At 55.1% G+C, this 9,156-nt stretch overlaps 1 protein-coding gene across 2 annotated transcripts in view; it reads right to left on the reverse strand.

Moving 5' to 3' along the window:
* Nucleotides 1-6: 6 nt before the first annotated feature.
* Nucleotides 7-9,156, reverse strand: part of LOC113205653 (germ cell nuclear acidic protein-like) — an 11,434-nt gene continuing 2,284 nt past the window's right edge. Inside the window, exons 2-9 of one of the 2 annotated variants that reach the window (XM_026421355.2) lie at nt 7,972-8,410; nt 7,410-7,856; nt 3,969-4,212; nt 3,732-3,891; nt 3,139-3,303; nt 2,875-3,009; nt 1,569-1,628; nt 7-568 (exon numbers count right to left, since the gene is read on the reverse strand). In XM_026421355.2, coding sequence (XP_026277140.1) covers nt 416-568; nt 1,569-1,628; nt 2,875-3,009; nt 3,139-3,303; nt 3,732-3,891; nt 3,969-4,212; nt 7,410-7,856; nt 7,972-8,404 — 1,797 coding nt within the window. In that variant the 5' untranslated portion in view covers nt 8,405-8,410 and the 3' untranslated portion in view covers nt 7-415. The remainder of the gene's footprint in view (nt 569-1,568; nt 1,629-2,874; nt 3,010-3,138; nt 3,304-3,731; nt 3,892-3,968; nt 4,213-7,409; nt 7,857-7,971; nt 8,411-9,156) is intronic. The other variant, XM_026421357.2, reaches the window with a different exon arrangement.

The following is a 9,156-nucleotide window of genomic DNA, read 5'->3' on the forward strand; positions in this document are numbered from 1 at the left end:
TTCTTCCTCTGCTACTTTTACTAGTTGACGGCTTTCTACTAAGCATGAGTTGCCGTCCTTACGGATGTAATTTAGCTCTGATGGAAATAAATGTTTTGACTCTATGTTTGTTTGTTGTTGTTTTTTTTTAAATAGTTCGCCAGCGTACTTTCGTTGACGCGTTTCCCCCCCATAAAAGATTGTCGTTGTCTGCCTCGGCCTCAACCTCGGCTGCTCATAACTGGAGCCAGAGGCCGAGGCCGTGGACACAAAGATGACAGCCGCTTTGGAGCTGCGCTCATTACTCCTATTAGGTGTCGAGGAGCGGCCCTGTTCAGCGTAGCGTCCCTGTTGTGGGCTTCCGTGTTCATGAGATCTTGGTTCCGCTGCGCTCTGGTGCGCCGCGCCGCAACGCGCCGCTTGCGAGCCGCGCCGCTCAGGCCTCCACGTCCCCGGGGCCGGGGGGAGGCTGCAGCATGGACCGGGTCGCCGACGTCAGCTTTTGCGAGACGAGGTGCGCGATGTGGCTGCTCCGGGACCAGACGAACTCGCGCGTCCGGTCGTGGTCGTCCGCGCTCTCGACGCGCACCTGCGGGCAAGCACCAAGTGTGACTCACGACATCTCCGCGTCATCCCCGGTCAACAACAGCCTCCGCAAAATGGGGCGCATTGGTGCAGGGTGTGCTCGTGGGCTTTTGGACGCACCAGGTTGCGTACCTGGTGGCTGATTCGGCTCGTCCACACTACTTGCGCATAGCTAAACTGCACCGTCTGCACGAGTGCGGTCGGGTTGTCTAATCGCTGGGGCCGGTAAAGGCGCCATCAGACACGACAGGCTCCCGAGCGGTGCGTGCGGTACCGGTACAGTCCAAGCACCAATGTGAACGGTGCGAATCAGCCAGCGGGCGCGAAATATGTTGCTCCACTAGTGAAATAATACAGACCCTTGCCGCTACTACGGTGCTGCCATTACCAAAGTTGGTGGGGTATGGGTGCGTCAAGAATATTTGTGCGACTGTATGGCTAAGCGAACTGCTCAACCCTCTTAATAGTTTGCGCATTCGATTATTGAACATTCACATTGCATCGATTGTCGTTGAAGAGCGAAGCAAAAGAGAACGTGGGTGGAATAGCAAGCGTGTTATTTTACAGCCCGTGTTACACACACACACAAAAACAACAACTTGATTTTAATACACAACCACAATTATGTAAAAATGTCAGAAGCCCGAACCGAACCGTGAGCAAAATACCTCAGTTCTACGTGAGTGATGACATGTGGGGAGTCAGCTGCGCAAAACCTTAAGTTAATGACAAGTTACTATTTGTGATACTGGGCTGGGTTGATGATGATGACGATGTGGGTGTTAACTACTTTTGGGTTATTGACGCCGTGCGATGAACAAATAAGTACTACTGTTAGTGCCAGACCCAGCGCGAAATGGGATATCGAAACGATATCGGAAAGATGCCGAAAATGCGAAATCGACGACGTAGCGACATCGTTTTGACTGCTATTTCTCACTGGGGAGGAGCCTACTGTACATACATACTGGGCCGACAGACTGGCTAGCTCCCAGCTCACATACCTTACTGCTGTTTCCCGCCCCCGCCCCAAGACTGGTTTGCAACGTGGTTTGCATGCGGACCTGCACACACAGACCGCATTAGGGATGGGCTGGGCTCCACAGCTGGCTCAGGTGGACAACAACAACAACAAAATAATTTCTGTGCCCAAACTTTCTTTCCTGGATTTTTTTTTGGTGGTGTCATTTTTGAAGACATAGTTGAAGGCGTGGGGGGTCAAGGCATGGCGAGAAACACGCTGTCACACTCGGTGCAAGTGGCTCGGCGCCAGTGCATGCAAATTTAACATTTTTTTTTTGTATTTTGGTGTTCATATCTCTGGAACAATTAGAGTTAAAACACTTATTAATAGGGTACTTAAACTTGAAATTGATTTTTAAATTTAAGTAATCCTCTTCACAACTTTTGTAACTCTAATTGCTTAAGAGATATGAACATCAACTTTTTCAAAAACAAAAAAAAAACAAAAAACATTTAAGTTTGCATGCACTGCTCGGCGCACGGCGGTGCGAGGCACAGTGTGGTGCGGAGCAGCACAGGCTGATCAAGTCGAGCGAGTCGAAGACGAGGGGGAAGGCGATAAACATGAAGTGGAGCAGAAGTAAGGTGAAGCGAGGCCCAGAAGCTGTTTTCGGGAGGAGATGTTGTTCTCCTCGTGTCTCCTCCCCTATCTCCTCCCCCTTTCTTTCCTTCCCTTTTCTCTGTTCCCCGCCAATATCCTGTGGCGTGGCGCGGAGGAATGCACCCCCGTGGGTGGATGGGTATACCGCCGGCGACAGCTGCGTCAGGGCGGGAAGGCTTCCACTCACCTGGAGTCCTGCACTGCACCGATGGGGTCGCCGAACAACTGTAAAACTGCCTATCGGGGGTCGCTTTTGGGGTCACCCAGTAAGTACGTCCGTCATTCGCCGTTGCGAAACTGCAAAGTTCAGCCGCCTCTGCAAAACTCTCCCATAGCGCCTGTTAGGTAGGCAATATCTCGTCTGCAGTGCATGCGTGTACCGCGGGGTGGCCTACCCCGAGTCTCGCAGGCGCCCAGCTCCCGTAATTCGCCAAATGAATGAATCTCAGAAACAACGGACGAACTTTATGGACGATCCCTTCTGTCACTGTTTTCATCGCGGTCACGATTTGTCATAGTGTCCGTCGATAGTGTTTCATCGTGTCACGTTGTCGTCGGTATGCCCGTCGTCACAGAAAGTGGCGTCACCGAGTTTGTTTAGGGTTTGTCCCGAAAGTCCCTGGGGATTGGTCCGGTCACGGCGTGGCGGGTACGTGGTCACGGGGCGGTCTCTCTCTCTATCTCACCTGCTTGGGCTGCATGACCCGGATGGAATGCAGCGTCGCGGCACCGCCGTGCATCACCCTCAGGTTCAACCTGCCCGTCATCTCGGCCGTGGTCGCGGTGGCGCTGCGGAGCTCCTTCTTGGCGCCGCGCCCGAACTGCAACAGGAGTGGTTATCGTCTCCCGAACTCCGGCACGGCTCCGCCAAGTTGGTATGTAGAGGGGGAGCAGTATTCACAACGCTGAAGTAGTAGATGGAACAAAGATCAGGGCGAGAGATACCGTACCTCCTTCTCCACCTTCAGGACCAGCGGCCCGAGCAGGAAATTGGTGCGCACCGTGGTGTGTGTGTTCATCATGTTGACTGTGACGTCTCCGGACCGTTTGATGGAGGACAAACCGTACAGCGTGGCCTTGGCGCGAGGGTGCTGCGACTTGGTGCCTTGCTTTTTCTGAAAACAAAGTGTCCGTTTTCAGAAAACAGAATTTTCTCTCGCACTTTACCTAACTCGAATCCACGAAAAGTTACAGCGCGTGCCTCTCTCACACCCGAGCACCCGAACGAGCAGGACCGGACCGGCCGCAGCGGTGTCGGGTGCGTGCGGTTTCCAGTGTACAAATACTGGTGCCAAACCGCGTGACCACACCGTGGCGTAGAGCACAGTGAGGCGCACAGTGGGTCAGAGAGACGGCAAAAGAGAGATATAAAAAAATGCGGTCATGCAGGGGGGGCAATTGTCCGCCGTTGTCCGCCTGCTTTGTGGTCTCCGCCGTGATGGAGTGGGTGGACAAGGAGCTCGTTACCGTCCGGCAACAAAAGCGGTGCGTCTGTAAGCTGCTCTCCCTCCCCCTCCTCTCCCTTTCCCCTGCCCTTTCTCACCTTGTTCTTGTTCTTGGTGCTCTTGGCCCTGGCCGTGCCGTGCGCTCTGCCCGTCGCCCTGGAGGTGCCGTTGCTGCTGGCGGCCAGAGGCGCTGGTGTCGTCGGAGTGGTGATGGCCGCCGTGGTCGTCCTGTCGGCGATGATGGTGGTGGCGCTGTCCCTGCGGCCACAAGTGTGAGGGTCAGGGAGGGGCGTGGGCGAGCGCCGCCGGGGTGCCCCGCACTGCGGTGTACTTACGCGTCGTCGGTCTTGGCCATCATCTCGCCCTCCCTCTGCTGCTGCTTGCCGGCGTTCTTCTTCTTTTTCTTCTTCTTGTCCTTGTCGGCCGACTTGACGGCGGCCTTCTCGCCGGGCGTGAGCTTGACGTTGACGGGGTCGTAGGACCTGCGTAGGATCTTGTTGACGCGCTCGAGGATCGTGTCGACGAAGCGGTTGTACTTGGTGATGTAGGCGGCCGAGGGGCTGGCCTGCTGCAGGGCGCCTGCAACGCAACCCGGGCCAACGGGCGGGCGGTGAGCGCGCGTGTGCGGGGCGCGGGGAGACGGGGGCGCCCCCCGGAGCGACGCCCCCGGACGGTGGACGGTGCGAGAGGAGGACGGTGCGCAGTGAGGCGAGGCGAGACTGGTTAGGAAGGGCTACAGGAGGACCCCGTCATTGACCCGGAGCCGAGCCGGCGGCCACCGACACCACCTGCGCGCCGACCAGCTGCAGCAAGGAGCTTTCCCCGTTGTACGCAAAGCGGAGTCGCATCCTGCAGCGCGGCCGGCGCTCCTGTAGAACGGGGCCACCGGCGGGTGGGCCTGAGCTGAGGGCCCCGAGGAGGGCTATCACGGTAAGCGACAGACAGACGAGCAGGCAGCAGGCGACAGACGGACAGACAAGTGATGAAGGCGGGGGCCGGCCGTCAGCGTCAGCTTCGCGCGTCAGCTCCAACAGAGGAGTTTGTTTGACGGCAGGGAAGAAAGGAGGAGGGAATTGGCGAATCATAATCATCATCATCGTGTGATGACGCCGAGAAAGCCGTCCTTGTCGCGGACGCTGACGACCGACCGCCCTACGCTACACATCATGCACCCGGTAAAGAGCGGCTCCTCCCTGGCGGAGCGCAACCGCGAAGAGCCGAGCCTGGCAGCCTGGCTCAGCCTGGACCTCGCGGCTCGGCTCGTCTCGGCTCGCGCTCACACGCTCTGGTTGGCCGCGCGCGCGGAGTCGGTCCCGTCAGTGATGCTGGTTGATGGTCCGTCACGTCGGTAGAGTTACTTCAGCAGTCGGTTGAGTCTCCCGTCGCGTCGCACCCCGTCCCCACCTTCCGCCCTGCCCTGCCCTCTCCACCACCGTTCATACATAGGGCCAGTCTGTTATGCCCCACCCGTCACCACCACTGTTCGTGCCCTCAATCACCACGACAAGTTTCTTTACGTTGTAATTTTTTTTTTGAGCCGCGCAGATTGTAGTGTAATTTTTTTTGATTTGCCGGTTACCCCTTTATCCCCTCCCCCCTCTCTCTCACTCTGAGCTACCATGCGAATCCTTTCGCCTTTCCCTTCGCCCCTCTCTCCGACTCGTCGCCACCTCAACGGTACCTTGACCCTGACCAAGTGTGTGCCTGGGCGCCCGCTCGCGTGCGTGCGCGTGCGCGCTCCCGTCAGACGTGAGCATCCGTTGGCTTGGGCTTGGCTCGGCTCGACGGCTGGGCGTCGGCCGGGATGTGACGTTTAGCTTTCTATCACACAATAAGAGTGTGAAAAAAAAACCCGCAGTTGTGACTCCGCTTGGGTCACCATACCTGGAATAGTACTTTCTCTTTTTAAAACGTCCCCCTTCCCTCCTCCGTTTCCTCTGACATACCCAAGAAATTTGAGCGTAATACTTGATGTGGGTGTGGCCGTACCTTCGGTTGTGTTCAAGAATCAAAACGTAACGTTACCGAGTATTACGAAACTAATGTGTTATGTGAAATTATCACATTGATCGACAATATGTCCCCATTCATCACCTATCCCATTTATTAAACTGTTATTCTTGTGTGCTCTAATTTCACGGATATGACGGGCTCTAGGGTCACTCTAGGGCACTACTAGTGGCATGAGGGTGGAGACAGAGCTACGGTTATTAGCGGACTGCACACCATATTCGCGCAAACCCATTCCCTCCTCTTTTAGCAAGAAATCAGCAACACATTTTAGTAATCTGAAAGGATGATCATTGCGCAAGCAGTTATACATGTTGAACCACCGTGAAACGATGACTGGTGGTCTTATCATCTACGATCGGGCTAAGATTTCCTGAGCGCCACATTCGGCACAAAGTCAATTTCCGATCGTCAATTTTTCACTTATACTTTACTTTGAAAAAATTACTCCGTGGATTACAGAGAATGTGAGTATAATCATGAAAAATAGGGCTTACCACCAGGCAACGTTTCATTTTCTTGGTCTCATTTACTTAGACATTCACAGATAATTGGACCAGTGGATGTATTTACACTTTTAATGTTAGTAAGTTTCCTTAACGGACCTCTGTCATTTTTGTACAAATTACATAGCGTGAGTCTGGCATTGATCCTTCATAAAAATAGGAAAATTATTTCGTCTCTGCAATGAAAAAGTTCTGATGTATCAGCTGTTTACCTGCTGGCGCAGCTTGCGCACCGCGACGCGACGCACTTACGGAGGTGGCGGGCGGGGGAAGCAGAGAGTGGGGATGGGTCCAGTGCAGGTGGTCAGTCAGGTAGGTCAGAAAGGTCAGTCCATGGAAGTCGATTAATGAAGCGGTAAGATGCACGCCAATGATTAGTTTCAGAAGCGCATGCAGCAATGAATGGGTTAATAAATGTTATTTACCATGTTACGGTGGGGAAAAGTTAGATGGAAAATTTTCTCTCTTTCAGATATTTTTTTCAATGAAATGCCGTGGGCGGGACGAATGTCACGAGGCTGTGAAATACACAATCACAAATGCACATTCGTGTGCCATGCTGAGTTTGGATGAATGAGGACAAGAGTGGTCGGCTTCATTTCTCTTTAATGGTACACATACACACAGAATGTACTGATTGGTATCCCTGAGCTAGGGCGGCCAGCGGCCGAGGCTAGACCGCCTGCGTGACATCACACTGACAGACCTCAAAGTAAAGTCATTCCAAAAAAAATATTTAAAAATGAGCAAGCATAGAAATTGAGCAAGACTTGTCATCGGTATCTCTTTCATACACACTGGCACACAGCAGTCATCCTCCTCTCACAAATACATCGAATAAATTAACACAAATAAATATCTATGGCATGGCAAACGCACGTTTGTGTTTCAAACGCGGTTTGGACAATGTGTTTCGAGCACATCAGCTGCACTAACTAGATGACTAATCCCTACGGGACAAGCTAGTGTCGAGCGAAATAACGCCTTTGGCATTCACATTCATTCCTCTAGAATTGTTTCTGTCTTTTTTGAGCAATTTGAGGACAGCAAAAGGAATTTTTTAAAGTCGATAATTTAATTAATAAATTAAATAAATAAATAAATAATTTAAATAAATAGCACGGAATTGTTCTTTCTACAACATATCAACAACAACAAAAATTGACTGACTTGGTAAAAAATAGAATTGCGGCATTTGTTATCATCATAGGACAGAGTTGGCGCTGGATTGTGAGGTTTCTTTCAGGACTTTGGACTCACGTGATCTTTTCGCTTCAATCGCCTCATCGTCCACCACATCGTCCAAGTCCGTCTCCACGTCGTCGTCATCATCGTCATCATCGTCATCATCGTCGTCCTCCTCCTCGTCATCCACAAGGTCGTCTACGCCGACGTCTTCATCGTCGTCATCGTCGTCATCGTCGTCGTCACTGGAGCTGGCGTCCTGAGCGTCCTGGGTGGCCTGGGGGGCGGCCTGCACATCCTGCGTCGTCTCGGAGGCAGCCTGCACCTGGCCGTCGGCAGAGACCTCGCTGGCCGACTGGCCCTGGCCCTCGCCGTCCTCGGTCTGCTCGCCGTCCGTCTGCTCGCCGTTGGCCGAAAATTCACCTGCGCCGTCCTCGGACGTCTCGGAGGTCGCGGGGCTCTGCTGAGCCGGGGCAGCAGCCGGCTTGGCGGGTTTGTCGTCGTCGTCGTCATCATCGTCGTCTGCGAAAAAGCAAATCAAGGCGTTGAGTGAAAGGTCAGATAACGGTTACATCAGCACCCATCTTCAGGGCATGGCACGGATATCGTAAATTGTCGAAGGAGAGACGTTACTCACCTCCCAGGAAGTCGTCAAAGAACCTCTCGAAGTAGTCCCCCTCATCGTCGTCATCGTCGTCGTCGTCGCTAGACGCGCTCTGAGACGCCTGGCTGCCGCCGGCGGGCGCGTTCTGGCCCGTGGGGGTCGCGTCGTCGTCGTCATCATCATCATCGTCGTCATCATCGTCGTCGTCATCGTCGTCATCGTCCTCAATGTCGAGGCCCAGGTCATCGTCGTCATCGTCGTCGTCATCATCGTCGTCGGACGAGGAGGACACCTGGTTGTCGGACGTTGACTGGCGGCCAGTGGCGACGGCGGGAACGACGGCGGCCTTGTCCGCGGTCATCTTGTCAGCCTGGTCGACGACGGCGTTCTTGTCGCGGCCGGAGATGGGCGACGCCGCGGCCAGCCCGATCAGGCAGCCCAACGCGACGAGCACGAGCCACCTCATGGTATCCTGCAACAGCGGGCGCCGATGCCTCGTTATATACACGTAGGGAGAAAGCACGGCGACGTGTGTGAATGTTCCCTGCGCCCCGGGGAGGGAGGGAGGTTGGAGGCCGCGCCCTGGTGCGTCGCCCGCTCGGCACACCGCCACGGCGGTGGCGGTACTTCGCTTTTAACCGTTGGTTCAATGCCCTACGCCAACAATGCATTCATCAGCGCGCACTTTGATATCTGCTCTGCGACTCTGTATGGGGCAGAGGGAGAGAAAGAGAGGGGGGGGGGGGCAGACGGGGAGAGATAGACAGAGAGCGATGGGGAGAAATAGTCGAGCCCTTTCACCCTTCGCCTCCAGCCGACTCCCATCACGGCGTTTCTACCAGTACCTCTTATAGAGAGTCCCCGCCCGGCCCCGCCCGGCTCGCGGCCCGCGGGCGCAGAGCATGCACACACATGGAGGAGCCTCTCACATAACGGCACTGCCCGGCAGGCGGGCCCTGGCCACAGAGAGATGCCCTCCTAGTTCCCCCGTCCGCCCCCCAGGTCCCGGGTCCCCAGGTGCGTCTCACGTCCACACGCATCTCAACGTGGAACCTGTTGGTGTGTGTGAGTGTGTGTGAGCGCGCGCGCGCGCCGCGCCTACTGATCCTCGGTCCCGGCCCGGTCCGCTCCACTTTCACTTGGAGGAATCCGGCGGGCACAGAGGAAGGACTCGCACAGCCCGCCCCGCCCCGCCCCGCCCTGCTCCGCCCCGCCCCG

This window comes from Frankliniella occidentalis, unplaced genomic scaffold (assembly GCF_000697945.3).
Source record: "Frankliniella occidentalis isolate FOCC.00 unplaced genomic scaffold, Focc_3.1 Scaffold172, whole genome shotgun sequence".
In the NCBI taxonomy this organism is placed as follows: Eukaryota; Metazoa; Arthropoda; class Insecta; order Thysanoptera; family Thripidae; genus Frankliniella; species Frankliniella occidentalis.